Source organism: Xyrauchen texanus, chromosome 9 (assembly GCF_025860055.1).
Source record: "Xyrauchen texanus isolate HMW12.3.18 chromosome 9, RBS_HiC_50CHRs, whole genome shotgun sequence".
Lineage (NCBI taxonomy): Eukaryota > Metazoa > Chordata > Actinopteri > Cypriniformes > Catostomidae > Xyrauchen > Xyrauchen texanus.
The window spans coordinates 38,332,414-38,352,017 of record NC_068284.1 but is presented as its reverse complement, the minus strand read 5'-3'; the positions used below and the strand labels follow the sequence as shown (position 1 = coordinate 38,352,017).

The window sequence follows — 19,604 nt, the reverse complement described above, 5'->3', positions numbered from 1 at the left end:
TTTTTATTTGCAGATATTTTAGAGCTTTTTAGAGTTCTTTTTACTGTTGCTAATCTGTTGGACATTGATTTTTAGGAGCTGCTTAACAAAATATTATTGTTTTTACTAACAATGACAATAAACAAATCAATCAATCAAATTTAAGTCTTAGTTACACTTCTAAATGTAACGCTTGTTTTAGTGAAAACATTTCACAAGCTGTGTGAATTTATTGAAAGATTGAATTTCATGTACTGTATTTGATGGATTTCTTTTATTATTCATTTGACATCATCATTTGTACTGATCTCTCTCTCTCTCTCTCTCTCTCTCTCTCTTTCTCTCTCTTTCTTTCTTTCAGTGGTCTGTGTGACAATATCATTCAGGATATCATCTACAGTTATCTGGTGTTGCCAAACAAAATCACAATTCCACTATTAGAAGAGTCACAGATTGCTAAAATCCGCTTTCCTTTGCCCAAGGTAAAACACACACACACACACACACACACACACACACTGAACACTCTCACGCACGTGTAATCGCGCGCACACACCCACACTGTATATACGGTATAATGTGTGTGTATATATATATATAAAATGTATGTATATGTGTGTGTTTGATGCAGGGCGTTCTGCGGATTCACTTCCTTGAGGCACAGGACCTGGTAGGGAAGGACACGTTTCTGGGTGGTTTGATAAAAGGAAAGTCTGACCCGTATGGTGTTGTTCAGCTTGGTAATCAGCTTTTCCGCTCTAAAGTCATCAAAGATTCATTAAACCCTAAATGGAATGAAGTGTACGAGGTAAGGGGTTGTGTGGGTCAGTCTATTTGAATGTATAGATTTGTTTTTATCAGTTAATTAATTAATAAGCAATGTGTTTATGTGTGTGTTTTAGGCATGTGTATATGATCACACAGGACAGACTGTGTTGATAGAGTTGTTTGATGAGGACACAGATAAGGATGATTTTCTGGGAGGGTAATGGCTTTTGATTAATCAAGCTCATAGACTTATCTGATCAAACATGATGTCATCAGGATTTGTATGTTTAATCCAGTCAGATTTTTCTCCTCCTCTCTAGCCTTAAAATCGATGTAGATGAACTGCAAAAGGAACAGAAAGTAGATGAGGTAAGAATAAAACATTAAAACATCTACGTTTTTGAAGAAGAGTAAGGCATCCCTCCTTGAAATGCAAACCATAAAGTGTAGGGTTACGCTGCATTCACCTTATTTAGTGTAAATGCAAGTTGACAAAATGTCTACTCTGAGCTGTTCGTGTTCTTGTTAATAACAGCAAAATACTTTAACAACATGAATTCATCTCTATAAGTACTGTAATAGCTCAGGCTGCTTTTTGCTTCTTTTCATATGATGGGAAGTGGGAAGTTGGAGCTTTCTTAAAATTCAACTTAGATTCCAACTTGTAATTACAAGATTGCCAAAGCCATGAGCATTTTTTACTAGTCGTAAACTCAATTACATTAAATCTGGCATGACATGTTGCAGCGGTACACCTCGCAGTCCTAAATTAAAATTGATATTTTTTTAAGTGTTAAAAATAGTACAGAAATTAAAAAATTACATGAAATATAATTGTGTTTTAATAGTGCTGTCAGGCGATTCAAATTTTATAGCACTTAATTGCATAATTTATTGTAATCTTTTCGCAATTAATCACAGATTTTGAAAGTGCTGAAATTTGACTCTAAATATACTTATTTTCCTGTCAAAATGCAATTAATTCCTTCTTAGGAAAGAAAAAATAACAATATGTAACAATATAATGCTTTATTTTGCTATTATTTTCCAAACAAAACCTTCCACAGTATAAAGATAGAAATGCACTAAAATAGCACCAATTCAAGTAACATTAAACATATCCAGTGTCTAAGTTGGAGCTTGAAAAATGTAAAGAACTAGTCTCCACATAGGTTGCATATTCATTGCAATGGACATTAAATCTCATCCTCCATATTAAAGCAATCGTGCCACCGCATTCACCATTTGCATCAGGGCGTCATCGCTTTGAACTCCACATGAAACGCGATCGCAGACATAAATGTCACATTATGCGTTTTGGTGATAATTAAGACTTTACATGATAATAAAAAAGCTTTCTGTCACAAGTCCCAACTGGGCTTGTTTTGTACAACAAGTAGCATCAAGAGCTCCTTTCTCCATCATTTTATTTACTGACACAGAATCACTGTTGTGTGTTTGTTATTGTGTGTCCGTCTGTGTTATGACACCGGGCGGACACATCACAGAGTTTCCGCCTTCAAAGCAGTGTTTATGCTGGTTTGTCTTGTATTAACTAGTTTTAAATAAATGATTGCATTTTACATATGTTTTTGTAACATGTATTTTTCATGTCTGTGATTTATGTTTGTAGTGGTTTGTACTTGATGATACTACTACAGGGAAGATCCACCTGAAAATTGAATGGCTTTCTCTTCAACCTAAACCTGATAATCTTGACGAGGTAACTTGTATACATACATTTGTTTTTTGTATCACTGTGGGGACTTCCCATGGGCTTCTGTTGTTTTTAGCTACTTAAAATGACTATAGATTAATCCTTACCCTAATCATATCCCTACGATTTTTTTTTTATTTATTTTTTTATGTGTCTGTCTTAACAGATTTCAAGAATTTATTTTCATCATTTGGGTCACAATGTCTATGTACCGTCCAGCAAAGCAAAATTGTATGGAGCTGTGTCTCAATACATGTTCACACTCTCTTTTTCTATATAGCGTTTCAAAAAGCGTATAACCAGATCGAATCTGTGGACTTGTTCCCACATTTTTCTGTTCTAATTTTGGGGGGAAATCTGAGGAATTTTGTGGAGTAGATAAACATGGTAAAATGTGTTAAACACCTGAGAGTTGAAAACATGAACACACAAGAGGCTGGAGATGAGAAGAAAAGCGTGAATGAGCGGCATTGTGTAGAAATCTAGAAATTTCTGTGGAGTTCTGGGCCTGCAGATTCCATGTGGGCCTAACTATATGCCATTCTCCATGTAGTTAATAAGTGAATGAAGAAGCGGTTTTGGACCCAAAATACACTGCCTTGCCAAAAAGACAGTCTAATATTCATTGAACTACCTTTAGCTGTGATTATTGCATTCATTTGCTGTGGCATTTTTTCAACAACCTTATGCAATGTCACAACATTTATTTCCATCCAGAGGTGCATTCATTTTTGGTCGAGTATTGATGACGGGAGAGTCGAACCACTCCGTAAATTCTTCTCCAGCACATCCCAAAGACTTTCAATGGGGTTCAGGTCAGGACTCTGTAGTGGCCAATTCATGTGTGAAAATGATTCCTCATGCTTCCTGAACCACTCTTTCAGCCCGATGAATCTGAATTTTCTCCTGGAATATGTCCGTGCAGTCAGGAAAGAAAAAATCCATTGATGGGATAACCTAGTCATTCAGTACATTCAGGTAGTCGACTGACTTAATTTTATTGTCGCATAACGTTGCTGAGACATGACCAATTGATGCAACCCCAGATCATAACACTTCCTCCAGAGGCTTGTACAGTGGGCACTATGCATGATGGGTGCATCACCTCACGCTCTTCCCTTCTTACCCTGATGTGTGAATTCCTCTTTGGAATAGGGTAATTATGGACTCATCAGACCACATGACCTTTTTCGATTGCTCCACAGCCCAGTCTTTATGGTACCTAGCAAACTGAAGTAGTTTTTTCCGATTAGCCTCACTAACAAGTGGCTTTCTTGTGGCCACACAGCTGTTTAGTCCCAATCCTGTTAGTTCTCATCGCATTGCGCATGTGGAAATGCTTTTACTTTCACTATTAAACATAGACGTGAGTTCTACTGTCGATTTTTTTTCGAGTTATTGCTAATAAATATTTAATGTTTTGTGTTTTAGGTTTTGAGCACCATTAAAGCAGATAAGGGGCAGTCATCAGCTTTATTACTGGTGCACCTGGACTCAGCAAAAAACCTGCCAGTGAGCACACACACAAACAACACGTACATACACACCCACACACACTTCCTGTCCTTCTTGCTTTCTTGTCTTTCACCCTTTCTTCACCTTCTTCTTATGAATCGTTCACTCTTTCATCTGATATCACTTTTCTTCTATCATCCTCTGTTTCTTTCTGTCATCCCTCTCTGGTGTCCTGTCATTGAAGAGTGTTTTTGAGGTGCACGTGGGCACTGGGTGTCTGCGAGAGCGCCGCTCTGCTGGGCTTGTGTTTTGTGAGAACACTGCTGCCCTCTACAGGACAATGTTTGTGAGTCACTCTGCTGGCATTTTGGTTTCATTTTGCAGCTTGCATTTTACCTGCTTTTTTGCATTAACTGCAAGTTTCTCCATTTACAAAAGTCTTCTTTTTAGATCTTCTCTACCTCCCTTTTTCATGTACAATCTTACTGTAATGCTCTTTGTACTCTTGAGTGCTTGTGTTTTTCATTTGTTTTTCAGCACGATAGGGTTTATTGAGGCCCCGCCCACATTTTTGCATTCATTTCATGTTAATACAGGTGTACGGGTGGACGTGTTTGATCAGATGCAGTTCTGGGAAATCTCTTTGTGATTTAATATCTAATAGCACAATACAAATGTATTAATCCCTGAGGGATAGTTTATTTATATGAAGGTATAAGTGGAGATATAGTGTAATTGTTCAAATTTGAGCATAGCATTTTTTAAATGTTGAAGATAAAATATACCATACATACTATGAAATATACAATGTAACATTTTTTCAATATGCAATGATTAAGATAAAGAAGCTAAAGATTAATAATTTCTATATCTTCAAATCTGATTTTATTTATATATAATTTAAAAAGTGCATTATATTTTTATAGTCAATATTATATATGTACTATATTATTTTGTTTTTACATTTAATATATATATCAAAAAACCTGTTGTACTATTCTCAGGCTACGTCCACATTAAAAATGGTTTTCATTTTCGAAAAGTGGTGTAGTTCTACCAAAAAAAGTGGTGGAGTTGGGAAGGGGGTTATCTGTTTCTATAGACTGTACTTACTGTTATTGTAGACTACATAATATGCTTATAGAGAGCTGTGGATTGTAAATGGGTAATTGTGTGACATTCCGGCTTTGAAACTTTTGAAAATAAACATCAAGTTTCATCGTTACAGGGACATATACATTTTTTTATTAGTCATACTTGTCAATCTAAATTACTAAACAATTCAGATGTCCATCCAGTTAAATGGACAGCATCAGGGTGTACAATAAATCGGTGGACATTCAGTGGATAAATGATTGAAATCTAGGAAACAAATTCTGTTTACATAAATACTGTATATTTAATTTTTTCATTATATTAATTTCCAATAATAGGGTGGACAAGTTATGCTTGACCAAATATGACTAATACAACAAAATAAAGGAAAACATAAATAAAACAATAGAGCACCTCCAGTGATTGTGATGTCATTTCCTAACATACAGTATATCTTCAATGAAAGGTCATAGGGTGAACACATCACAGGGTGTTCAATAAATCAAGGGACACACAAAAAAACCTCCACTATAAGTGGAAGAATTACACATTTACCACAAATGAATACATGTTAGGGAGAGAATGTAACTGTATGTAGAGAAAAATGAAGAAATCCAACGATTTTGCATTTATTTTTGTAGAAGATGCTTGACGTGCAGTTTTTGGGACACAAGGAAGTGACACAGTGCAACAAATTATTTACATTTTAAAATCAAAAGCCTATCAAAATTAATCAGGTGAAATTAAACAATATAAATATCACACACTTGTAACAGGGACTTAAATGACACAGAATTGTATTTCAAACCCATATTTAAAATGTTGAACTAAATGTAATAAAATGTAATGGCATGTCATTAATAGGTGCGTTTACTGGTGTTTTAAAATACCAATGGTAGGAAACAATTAACATGCACCCGAATTCTATATTGCTTCTGACAGAAAACACAGACATCCACTGATTGTCACTGATTTTTCCCCCAGCCGTTTCTGTCAAGTGTAGTGTCCATGTAAAGCAACATCCGATATCTCACAAAACTCACGCAAAAGGTGTGTGTGTTTCAGGTCCATTTCTCTCAATTTGTGAAACATTCTCAGCAGTTTCGCTGTGTGATGTTAAAATACGGGACAAACGCCATCGTGTATGGATTTTAAATGGAACGCAATTTGTTTTACCTTGATTATGGGATGATTCTTTTTTTAGAGGACGTTTGGCATATTTTGTTAATAAATTTTACCTGATACTGCTTCAGCGTGAGGGTGACTCTCTCTCCACTCACTGTCATGAATTCCCTCAGTCGATGGTGGCAGTGACAGTGGTTGTCAGGGGCGGGGAATGGTAGAATTCAAGTGATAATGCACCAATTACAACAAAAAATCTCTAGTTTCACAGCATCCAATACAGTAAAAGAGAAAATAACACGACAGTAGGACTTTTGAAGCAGCAAAACTAGTGGGTATACCGAGTGTATATGCAAATATTGATCCTTTGAAGTCATTATAAAAAGCCCTGGGAAGAAAGTAAGCATACGGCGTATACGTGCATATGGCAACGACTACACAGCTAATTTACTGTCTGATCGCAATTGTCCTTGTGTTTCCTATATCAAAGTGAATAGCAGGCACAACAACACTGCTACAACATGGGCTGCCATATTGATTGCTTCGAGTTGACTGGATCACATGACAAAAAATACATAATAATTTTGTGAAGTGTGAATGGAAGGCCAAAACATACAGAAAAAGATGCATTTTCAAACAAAAACGTGTTAGTGTGGACTTAACACTCAGACTCTCAGACTTAACTGGCAATTGGAATTATTGTAATTGGAATTATCTGCTCTGAATACATGTAAATGAGGAGTGGGCAGGGTTGTTAGAAAACTTCTGTAGTTAGACTGGTGTGGATAGGTGTGTCTGTGAGGTTTAGTTTCAGGTGTAGAAAAATACATTTCTACTTTTATTTGTAATATTTTGTGTATGTTGAAAGAAACAGTGTCTCACTTGGCACTTCACTGTAAGACATACATTATAATGCATCAGCTATACAAGCTCATGCCTTTTTCTTCCATCCTCATTTGTCAGTTAAGTAGATTCAGACATCCTGTATCATCAGCTGTCCATGAGCTGGTATATATTTCTGCACCCAGATGTGCAGTTTAATTTTCAGTGAAGTGTGGGTTGGACTCTTTGGATTGCTGTGTCTTTATTTCTCTTTCATCTTTTGTGCATCATGATCTTCTTTCATTCTTTTTCCATCACTGTCCCTGACATATCAACTGTGTACTCTCCTGTGCCCACTCTCCAGACGTCACAAGTCACACACAGATTAATAAAACCTTTAATGTTCTTTGATACCTGAGCAATTGTAGGTCAATAAACTAGTCTCAGTTTTGGGACAATCACATACTACCCATAGTCTGTTGGCTGACTGATGCATATTGCACACTTAACTGGAAAGCACTTTCTCTATATTGCAAATTATATTCTAATTGGCTGACTTTATGCAACTTCTGGGAGTATGGACACACAGGGTGTTTATTAATAAATTAAACAAGTTCAGAGGATTTGCCAGTTTAGTTAACACTAAATGGCAGGTAAAAACAAAAATAAACTGTGGTTGGTTGGTTTAGGCCTGTTTCACACATAACTCTGTGAGCAGCGTGTTTTCATTATTCGATTATAGCCTATTTTGGCCGCACGGCTCATGCTGAACTCAGCAGCTTTGTGTGCAGTGCAAAACTAAAATAATCAGAAGATAATAGAAAAGGCACAAAAGCAAATAAACAAATATGTAAACTGAACCTACAGTAAACTACAATTTATATATCTACATACAAACACAAAATATCTAAATAAAGGAAATAATAAACAAATAAACTGCAGGACGTTTGCCTGTGTTATGTATATAAACAGAGACAGCCTAGAAGAGATGGACCACCGGTATTAAAATGAATGGGAGAAATTGGAAAGATAAAAGAGCCAATCACCTTTTAGATACAGACATCGCCTGTCAATTAACTGGAGAACACGCATGCGCATTAGCTGAAGCAGGCATGATCTGAGCTAAAGAAGCACAATTTATGATACTTTCGTTGTGAGATTTTACAGCTAATTTTAAATATGTTCTTTGTACATAATCTTGACCAATTGTTTTGGAAAATGTGGTCTTTCTACATTTACATTTATGCATTTGGCAGACGCTTTTATCCAAAGCGACTTACTTATTACAGGGACAATCCCCCCAGAGCAACCTGGATTAAGTGTCTTGCTCAAGGACACAATGGTGTTGGCTGTGGGGATCGAACCAGCGACCTTCTGATTGCCAATGATGTGCTTTAGTCCACTACGCCACCACCACTCCAGAGGATGCTCCATTCAAATAGGAGCTGTACTTCAATGCCGCATGTTTACATAGCTACCCAGCGTGGCCCGAGAACGTTCCAAAGATGTCCGCCAAGTAGACTGGCGTGCCTTTAAAGGAGCTTTGAAATATAGGTGATAAATATAACCTAGATATAACTTTTTTCGGCACACAGCCACAGGCTCTGTCTCGCTGAACAGAGCCCAAACAAGACCGCATTGCTCACGCCCCACTCAGGCCTCACTCAAGGAGTATGTGTGAATCAGGCGTAACATGACAGTAATTTGGTCAAAATGGGCGGTTCTTGACCATTATAAGCTGCAATGAGGACCAGACTTTATGCCGCAAGTCAAAGCGTGCAAGACTAGCTGCAGACTGCAATGAAACTCTGCTAGGACTGCTTTATTTTATCAAATGAATTATTGTTGTTAATTGTGGATGTATTAATTTAGTACACGTTTTAATGGGTGTACCAATTAAACTGCAAAAAATAAATAATTTCATCAAATTAACCATGCATTTAATAATTTACACTTAATTCATTGTGTTTTGTGTGTTTGTTTACATATGTGTTTGTGTGAGAGAGACTGAATACTCCAGGTGTCTGTGTGTGTTTTGGTGTAATGACAAATTTAATTCTGCATGCCATCCTCCTAATAATCCTGCCTGTATTTGTGTGTGTGTTGTCCTTTTCTGCTTGGGGAAATAAGCGCAATCCTTTAGAATTCAATGCAGGTCTGAAGAAGGGTACAGCCAATAAAGCAATAAAGGTAACCCAACCAATTATTTCAGTTCACACACACATTTACATACACATAGACCGGTGTTAAAAGAATGCCCAGGATGATTATGTGTAAGTGAATCAGGGAGATCTCCCTGTCTGCTTTGATTAACTGCATGCAGATCTAATCCTGCATCTTACAGACTTTGTGTGTCTGATTATCTGAAATGCACAGAATTTAGACCGAACACCGTATAAATCAGCTGAGCAGCAAAGACACATATATGACCGTAATTTAATTCAACAATGTTTTATGTCAGATGACAGTCTTTGACTTATTGTATGATTAAGTTCATTGTTATTTAATAACAATGAATATGTTATGGCTGATATGGCAATATGGACTGTAGTTACCAATATCATTGTAGATATGCTCTATTCACAGTTAGTTTTGATTAGTGAAGTCTTCATCGCATGTAATGTACATTTTTTTTAAACATTTTAATAGTACTATTCATTTCAAAGTAAGTGTTGCAACTTATTAAATATGGAGAAAAAAAAATGTTTTGTTATTTTTTAAACAAATATGTAGGTAATGTTAACTGTGATATTTGTATGTGAAAGTGATGTTAATTAAACTTGTCTGCTCATGACTTTGTTTAGTCTGATAAGAAGGTCACCACTGACCCCAGTCCATTTGTCAAGTTTGCTGTGGGACTCAAATCCTTTGAGAGCAAGGTAAACACACTCACATTTTGAAATGATGAACTGATGTATTTTGAAATTATGAATTAATTCATGTCTAAACATTTTACTAAAAGTATTTAAGGAACATTTCAAACAAAAATGAAAATTCTGTTATAGTTTACTTTATTTAATGTTTTGTTGGTTCCATTGTTGTTTGCTCCCATCCTGATTTCTTCTGTTTTTGTGTATATCTCAGACTAAAGTGTTTAAAATTCTAAATCTAACATCAAACAAAGGCAATCTGAGTAAATACAAAATACAGTTTTTAAATTATAATGTTATTGATTGAAGCAAAACATTTCTCCAATACGAACTGGGCCTGCATGAAAAGGTATTTGCCCCCTAGTTACTAAATTCCCAAATCTATAAATTGCATTGATAATTGGGCTCAGCTGGACTAGACACACTCAGGGCTGATTATTATTTGCCCTTTTCAATCAAATCAACACCTAAATAGAACTTTTTCAGCAGCATTAAGTTGGCTAAAAGGTCTCACCCAAATTCCAGAAATGATGAGGAAAAGGGTGATTGAATTCATCAGCCTGGGAAGGGTTGCAAAGCTATTTCAAAGGCTCTGGGACCCCAAAAAACCACAACGAGAGCCATTATCTCCAAATGGAGAAAACTTGGCACAGTAATGAACCTTCCCAGAAGTGGCCGACCTTCCAAAATTCCTCCAAGAGTACAGCAAAGTCACAAAAAAGCCAAGGACACCATTCAAGGAACTGCAGGCCTCTCTCGCATCAATAAATGTCACTGTTCATGACTCCAGTATCAGAAAGACACTGGCCAAAAATGGCATCCATGGAAGAGTGGCGAGGCGAAATCCACTGCTAACCCAGAAGAACATAAATGCTTGTCTGAATTTTTCCAAAACACACCTTGATTATCCTCAAACCTTTTGGGGAAATGTTCTGTGGCGGATGAGTCGAAAGTGGAACTGTTTAGAATTCAGGGGTCCCGTTACATCTGGTGTAAATCAAATGCAGAATTCCACAAAAAGAACATCATAACTATGGTCAAGCATGGTGGTGGTTGTGTGATGGGCCAGGCTGACTTGCAATAACCGAGGGAAACATGAATTCTGCTCTCTATCAGAAAATCCTAAAGGAGAACATGAATCTGTGATTTGAAGATCAAGCGCAACTGGATTATGCAGCAAGACAATAATCCAAAACATAAAGAGTAAATCCACCTCTGAATGGCTCAAAAGAAGCCAAATTAAAGTTTTTGAGTGGCCTTGTCAAAGTCCTGAGCCCAACTGAGATGCTTTGGCAGGACCTTAAATGGGCAGTTATACTCAAAAACATTCCAATGTGTCTGAACTAAAGCAGTTCTGCAAAGAAGAGTGGGCCAAAATTCCACCACAGTGTTGTGAAAGACTGATCTCCAATTATTGGAGGCGTTTGGTTGCAGTTGTTGCTGCTAAAGGTTGCACAGCCATCTATTATGTTTTAGAGGCAGTTCGTTTTCAAATGGGTGAAGTACAGTAGGTGTGGTATAACTTACCATATATATATATATATTTGAAAACTGTATTTTGTGTTTACTCAGGTTGCCTTTGTTTTATGTTATATCTCGTATGAAGATCTAAAACGATTTAGTATGAAAAATACACAAAAATAGAAACAATCAGGAACTTTTTCACATCACTGGATATTCAATACAGTGACCGTACATTGTATTCAGTGACATCTCTACATTGGGGCCGGGTTGGGGCTGTTCTCAACCAGGTGTGGCGCTGTTGTGCAAAGTGCGTGGCATAATCATTAGATATTTTCCATATCTTAAGCTTGTTTTATGTCCATTATACAAGACAACAGTATATATTCTTTTGAGAAATTCTATAATTAATAACGTCTGTTGCATTAAAGCCATTTAATCATTCTCATTTTCTATATGTGGGGTTAGCCCATCGTCCTCCGTGTACAAGGGAGATCTGACAACATCATGTGCAATGATATCCTGAGGGGCATGTTTGCTTTTGCCACTTAGCTAATCAAAAGATTTGATTGAATGTATGTCAAGCTGGCATGATCCTCGGAAGTTACCACTCTTGATTCCAGACTTGTGTAGTGAAATTTATTCATAAGTTTTAAAAGCAAATTGTATTCTAATATGTTGCCGGTTGGATTGGTTAAAGGGCACCACCGCTCATCATTTCAATGAATTGTGTGCCATTGCTTTAAGGTGTTGCAAAATGTTGAGTCTTTCGTTTTGATTAGTTTTTTAATGCTGTACATTTTTTTACTTGTTTGTGCAAGTTAGTAAGATAAAATACAAAGCCTTTGACGATTTGCATATATCTTGTATGCTTTCATGGTCACTTGAGCTTTTTGATGTGGATATTGATGTTTTAGTGGTGTTTTGTGCTGAGATGGAATTACTATTATAATGATGTTAGTTACTTTTCAAATGATGTGCCGCTTTTTTGTGCTTTCGATTTGTTACTATACTTTTTTGTGCTTTATTATCATGCATTAACACACTGATGTACTGTATACAGTCATGAAATCATAGACCCTCTCCTCGAAATCTGAACATAATTGGTCAAAAGAGATGCTTATTACCAGTTGTTTATGGCCATGATGCCTGTTAATACGCATTGTAAGCATCTTAATATCAGGGAATAAACGGGTCATACAGACACCGCAGGAGTGTGTGTGAGAGAGAGTGATGTCAAACTCATGTACTAGGTTAAAATTATTTTCCTGTATCTTTTTTTATCTAATAAAATGACGGACAGCATTTGAAATTATCCATCAATATTTAAACAATCTGTGAATGAGGTGACGCAACCCCTGACATGTAGGGTTAAAGGAATAGTTCACCCAAAAATGAAAATTCTGTCATTATTCACTTACCCTGATGACATCCCAGATATGTATGACTGTCTTTCTTCAGCAGAACACAAATGAAGATTTTCAGAACATAGATAGATCTCTGTCAGGCACTTATAATAGAAGTACATGGATGCCAGCACTTTTACGGTCCATGGCATGATGCAAGCATGTCGGCGAGTTCACGTGAGAATTTGGAAGAGCCACTTATTTACAACAAAAGAATGAACATCACGCGAGAGTTTGGCCTTTTCAAATTGCATCAAAGCCCTTGATAGAAGCGCCGATTTAAAGTTAAAAAAGTTTTAATTATCGACTTGTGTCTTACATAAACCTTTCGATTCAATTCAGAAATCTGGAGTCACATGGCTATATTGCTGCCAAAATGTGACTTTTTGACCATAAAAGTGCAGTCACCCGTGTACTTCTATTGTAAGGATCTGACAGAGCTCTATCTTCTTCTGAAAATCTTCATTTGTGTTCTGCTGATAACAGACAGATATACACATCTGGGATTGCATCAGGGTAAGTATATAATGAGAGAATTTTCAGTTTTGGGTGCACTATCCCTTTAAGTGAGTGATTGTGCTTTGTCGCCTGACCAACATGAGGGTGAGTAAATTATGAAAGAATTTTCATTTTTGGGTGAACTTGTCCTTTAACAGATGCACACACACACACACACACACACACAAACACACACACCCTCACTCATTTTTTTTTTTTTAGCTAGCTTTAATTATAGAGGTGCATATCAGACAGTGTTGTACTTATAGGTGTTAATATACACAAGTATTTTTTTATTTTATTTTTAAAGACAGAAAATATGAACTGCATTGTCTTTAAGATGATGTCACACAAAATTTTGTTTTAAAACTAAGAATAGACTAGTAAAATAAGTATGTACAGCAATAAAGGAAATTCAGATCCCATTTGTGCAGTTTTTTTTTTTTTCTTATATTTGAGCTAACTGTACTGTGATTTCAGGATAGGAAAATAAGACCAGGATCTCCACTCTTTTGTGTTTTCACTGTTGTTAAAAATCAAATGGTCAAATAGTTTACATACTCTATTCTTTGTAGACACGATTTAAAACCAAGGAGCCGGTTTGGGAGGAGGCCTTCACATTCCTGATTCACAATCCAAAGAGTCAGGAACTTGAGGTGGAGGTAAAGAATATACCTTTGAAGAAACTTAAATATCCCATGAACTTACATTAAAAAAATGTGGAGAATTCAAAACGTATTTTTTTACGTTTACATATTGTGATTTGATCTTCTTTCTTGCAATCATTTGCATACTGAATTCTGATTGGCCTGGTCTTCCTTTCATATGTTTAACCATTTAAAGCCACCTTTATACTGCACAGTGATTATGTGTTGATTCTTGTTTTCAGCCGACTGAAAACAAGAGGCATATTCAGTGTCATAACAGCAGTAAAGTGGCTCTAATGCATAATTTCAAAACCAAATACCTAAACTTACCTTTTAACACTATTTAGTTTTCTTATTTAGTAACCTGAACATGTTTTTGTGAGATTCACAAAATGACATCTGGAATTGCTCACAGTGCAGTGATCAGTGAATTGATATGAGTCACAGTCCTGTGTTGTGTGTGTTTGCAGGTGAAGGATGTGAAACAAAATTGTTCTCTGGGGACGCTCTCTTTTCCTCTGTCTAAGCTCATTCAGGAGGATCAGATGATGATCAGCCAGAGATTCCCTCTCAAAAACTCAGGACCAAGTGCTACACTTAAAATGAAGATGGCTCTTAGGGTAACACACATACACACACATACACACACATTGAGCATGAAGCTGTCCTTCCGCGATATACTAGTTGGGTACCGCTGGTGAGCTTGGGGATGTGGGTTTAAATCTGACCTACTCTTATAATGTATGTATTTTATTTTTACTAAATCAAACAAAATTGCAACTGAACTTGACAGCCAGTGATCACCGTCCATATCGGAAAAAAAAATGTTGTGACATTTTGATAACTATTTGTGTACCTTTTATTTATTTATTTTATTTTTTTTGTCTCTTTCTAGACATTCTAGACACTTTTTTTTTTACCTGCAGTTATCATGCCACTTAATTATTAATCAAAGATAAACCTATTTTAATTTCCACTTGACTCAAAAATATGTCTCCTCAGTTTAACGGGCAAGACACCTCTGACTGAAAGGTCCCTAATCTCAGCAGATCTCATGAATTTGAGAGCTGCTGAAATCATTTAAATCCATTAGGCTCTTGACAACCTTTAACCCTGGTTTGCTTCATATCAGCTGCCCAAGCAGCACATCTATTCTAAGTCTATCTGGTAAAAGACAATATCCAAAGTTTGTTTGTTTATTTCAGATACTATGTTTGGAGAAGTTGGCTGTATCGGATCAACCCTCCTCAGTCCAGATCCGCCGGCCCAGCGCCGGTGTCGGGCCCAACCCCTCCCCTCAGCAGAAACCTGCTGTTCCAGAGCCCACCCCAAAACCCAGAACCCAGCCGACCCCAGTACCCTCCCCGAGGGTGCAGCCACTAACAGACAACACAACACCGGAGCATTCGCCTGCCCGTCTGATGAAATCAGGGCAGAGCATGTCTAGCCTGGATATGTTTGGCTCTCAGATGCACTTGAACAACAAAGAGGGAACACCCAGCATGGCATCTGATATCTCCAATCCCAGAGAAATCCAGGATCTCCAAAGAACAATACAACAATTGCAGAAGTATACACAGTCAAATATAACCAGGTTTAGGACAAAAATGCCACTTAAACTAGAGTTGTGGGGGCAGAAAATGTACCCTTAATGTTTAATATTTTTTTATTTGTACCACATAGACACAAAAGTATGACAAACAGTATATTTTTCTATTACTAGAAGAAATATGCCTTCATAAATGTACAAATCCAGGGGGTACAAATTGTCACTTAAAGGGATAGTTCACCCAAAAATGAAAATTCTCTCATCATTTACTCACCCTCATGCCATCCCAAGATTATTAGACGAGTGTCTTCTCTCTGTAGGTTTATGCAAGTACAAATGGTACAATGTAAGTGAATGGTGGCTAGAACTTTGAATGTCCAAATAGCACACAAAGGCAACTCCAATGGTTAAATCTGTATCTCAGAAGTGATACAGGTGTGGGAGAGAAACTGATGAATATTTAGGTCCTATTTTACTCTAAATTCTCCTTCCTGCCAGTAGGTTGCGATATGCACAAAGAATGCTAATCGGCAAAGACAAAAGAAGATTTATAGTAAAAATAAACCTTAAATATTGATCTGTTTTTACGCACACCTATCATGTTGCTTCAGAAGACATGGATTTAACCACTGGTGTCTTATGGTTTACTTTTATGCTGCCTTACTGGACTTAAACATTTCTGGCCACCATTAACTTGCATTATATGGACCAACAGAACTGAGATATTTTTCTACAAATATTTGTGTCTAGCAGAAGAAAGAAAGTCATACACTTCTGGGATTCATGTTGTTGAGTAAATTATGAGATAATGTTCATTTTTGGGAGAACTATCCCTTTAATGTTAAAGTTAATTTCTGACACATAACCGTTTTGACAATTTTTAGCATATTTAGAGCTATTCCTTGGATGTGTATCGTTGATGTTATCAGTTTGAAACCCTTGATTTCTGTTGGTTTTAATGGAGTGTGTGTGTGTGTGTGTGTGTGTGTGTGTGTGTGTTTACAGTGGTGCTTCTCCTGGTTTCGCTGCATTGGGAGAGATTCAGCTAACCATCAAGCACAGTCCCCAGAGAAACAAACTAATAGTTGTGGTACACAGCTGCAGGTAAAATAGACACACACAGACTTGACTGTTTATGTTTCAGAATTTCAGTGCTACAAAATAACTTCTACTGCACACACTGATCATGACTAACTGTAGAAAGCACAACAATTTGACCACTTTATGAATTATGCAGGAAGTTTTCAATATGTAAGTATGTGTGTGTTTGCAGAAATCTGATCTCTTCCACTGAAAGTGGTTCTGATCCATATGTTCGCTTGTATTTGCTGCCTGATAAACGACGCTCAGGACGCAGAAAAACAAACACAATAAAGAAAACTGTAAACCCAATCTACGATCAGACGTTAGTCATCTGTCCTCCCAGTTCTTCCAATTTGTTCTCCTTTGTCCTATACAGTGTGCTCTGAATTTTCATCATTATAACTTATTTTTCTGTTCATTTTAATTGTGTGAATGTGTACGTGTGTGTAGGTTTGAATTTAGTGCATCAATTGTGGAGTTACACAAAAGAACCCTTGATGTGGCTGTAAAGAATGGAGGAGGAATCCTGTCAAAGCATAGAGGCCTGCTTGGAAAGGTGAGATCTCTGACACCAGAAAGAACATCCATCATGCCATACATAACATATAAATCATCCTCATACACCATTTATAACATAAATAGCATCCTTCACATCGTTATTAGCATGAATAGCATCCTTCATAAAGTAAATTTCACCCCTCATGCAGTTTATAATGTAAATGACATCCCATATGCAATGCCAAACATAGACAACATCACGTCACATGTGTAAAATAACATTCCGGTCACCATGAATAACATGATACATCCCTAACACCATGTGTAACATAATTAACATCCTACACATCCCACATACCTTTTTATCACTTTTATTTACCACATACCCTGCACACTGTTTATAACAATAATAACATCCTAAACATTGTTCATTACATGGATAACATCCCTGTCACCATGTATAACATTAATAACATCCCACATACCTTTTATAACATAAATAACATCTGCAACACCCTGCATAACACACATAATATCCCGCACACTGTTTATAACAATAATAGCATCCTAAAGATTATTCATTACATAGATAACATCCCTGACACCTTGTAAAACTTAAATAACGTTCAATATGCCATTCATAACATAATCCTACACATCCCACATACCTTTTATATCATAAATAACATCTGCAACACCCGGCATAACACAATTGATATCCAACACACTGTTCATAACAATAATAACATCCTAAACATTGTTCATTACATGGATAACATCCCTGACACCATGTTTAACATCCAACATGCCATTCATATAAAAAAATTAACACCCCACATACCTTTTTATAAAATGAATAACATCTGTCACAATCTTCTTAGCATGTATAATATGTCACAAGCATGTCATAACATGCCTACCTTGTACTTAACCTAAAAGTCTGTTTAATATACTGTTTAATACAACCATGTATTGCCAACATTCTGATTGTCTGTGTGTCTCAGGTATTGGTTGACTTGACCTCTGAGGAAATATCAAAGAGCTCAACGCTTTGGTAAAATGTTTTTATTGAAATTTAAATCTTATTGACATTTAAAAGTTCAGCTGACATTAAAAAATGTAATGTGTTTAATTTGTGTTTTTTAATGACAGGTATGAGCTTACAGTGGACGGACTGAGGCGACAGTCTCCTTAATAAGCAAGGGAATCAACTTCTTTCAGCCTACACATTTTAAAATAACTACAAATCCCTACACAAGTTCCAAACCTCAGCCATATGTTAGCCTTGTGTTTTAGAATGTGGGCACAACTTGTACTTGTTGTATCTTCCGTTTTTATCACTTTTAACAGATTTATGTACAGTACACAAGAAAAAAAAATGTATATCACTGTTATGTGCACTGACTAAGCAAGAGTGAAAGAGAGAACGAGAGCATGACAAAGAATGATTGAGAGAGTTTAGAGATCAAATAAAAATAGGTTACAGTTCAGTGGCATCTGTAAAATGTGTTGTTTACACATGAAAAGTTCTTAAATGGCAAACTCTAAAAGCATCCACTATTCAAACAGTGATGGTGGAGATTTTATATGATATATACAGAGTATATATACTGTGTGTGTATATATATATAATGGAGCTCAGACTGTAAATATACCTAAATTAAATATTAAAAAGTAAATATAATATTTTGAATTGTTTGAATATTAACCTTTAAGAGTTCTTGTTAAAAACATTGAACTCACGCTTGCTTTTGAATGAAAAGTGTTATAATGTGTATTTTGTTAATGTCTTCCTGTGCTCCATTTTGGAGACAAAACTACCAAAGAAGTGCTTGGCTTATTTTAAAGTGTATGATTTAACCAAATATGCACCTGAAAGTGTTGGTATATGTACAGTAAGAGTGTTTATATTCTCTGGTTGCGATTGAGCAGTGCTGGTGTCAGCATCCACCACCACAGAACTAACTGTCAGTGCTCAAACATACACGGGCATCTACATTTTCACATGACCCTGGGTGTGTTTTATGTCATTCTTAGTGTGATATCAAATGCTGCCATGTCTCTGAATCTTGATTTGCTTTTCTAAAGTTCTTAGTCACATTCACAGTTTTTGCAAAAACACTTGCTCACCTCTCACACACTACCATACCAGCTGTCCTTCAACGATCATTTGTGTCTGGATCACTTGCCTTGGTCTAATCTTAAGTGAAGTTTGTGGTTTAGACTGATGCATTGTCAATGAGCTGAGCTTATTGTATGCAGATGATCTAACCTAGAACTGTTCTTTGTTTCTGTCAGGAAGAATGTTTTATTATATAAATTATTGTGTATATTATGACAGATTTTAATATACTAATTATGATTAATGGCTATTATCATAAACAACATGCGTATGCAGTAAGAGCACCCTTCTGCTGAGCTTGCCTTATTGATGTGTACTGTATATATGTTTCATGTGCCTTATGACCAATAATATACTTATATAAGTATATTTGACATCAGAAAGAGGATTGTAAAGTCTTTGGTTTTGATGAAGTTTTTGGTTTCAATAAACATTTTATTCTGTACCAGAAGTTGATTTCAATTAATTTGTGTTGAAGAGCTACGTTACGTCAGATGGTTTATGTTTTAATC

At 36.3% G+C, this 19,604-nt stretch overlaps 1 protein-coding gene across 2 annotated transcripts in view; it reads left to right on the top strand.

The window, feature by feature from the left end:
* LOC127649285 (extended synaptotagmin-2-like) overlaps window positions 1-19,537 on the top strand; it is a 41,235-nt gene extending 21,698 nt beyond the window's left edge. The window contains exons 8-23 of one of the 2 annotated variants that reach the window (XM_052134328.1): window positions 341-461; window positions 611-787; window positions 882-964; window positions 1,068-1,116; window positions 2,381-2,470; window positions 3,896-3,976; window positions 9,089-9,148; window positions 9,763-9,837; window positions 13,769-13,855; window positions 14,311-14,460; window positions 15,046-15,410; window positions 16,395-16,493; window positions 16,663-16,794; window positions 16,923-17,028; window positions 17,975-18,024; window positions 18,123-19,537. In XM_052134328.1, coding sequence (XP_051990288.1) covers window positions 341-461; window positions 611-787; window positions 882-964; window positions 1,068-1,116; window positions 2,381-2,470; window positions 3,896-3,976; window positions 9,089-9,148; window positions 9,763-9,837; window positions 13,769-13,855; window positions 14,311-14,460; window positions 15,046-15,410; window positions 16,395-16,493; window positions 16,663-16,794; window positions 16,923-17,028; window positions 17,975-18,024; window positions 18,123-18,165 — 1,768 coding nt within the window. In that variant the 3' untranslated portion in view covers window positions 18,166-19,537. The remainder of the gene's footprint in view (window positions 1-340; window positions 462-610; window positions 788-881; window positions 965-1,067; window positions 1,117-2,380; window positions 2,471-3,895; window positions 3,977-9,088; window positions 9,149-9,762; window positions 9,838-13,768; window positions 13,856-14,310; window positions 14,461-15,045; window positions 15,411-16,394; window positions 16,494-16,662; window positions 16,795-16,922; window positions 17,029-17,974; window positions 18,025-18,122) is intronic. The other variant, XM_052134329.1, reaches the window with a different exon arrangement.
* The last annotated feature ends 67 nt before the right edge of the window (window positions 19,538-19,604 follow it).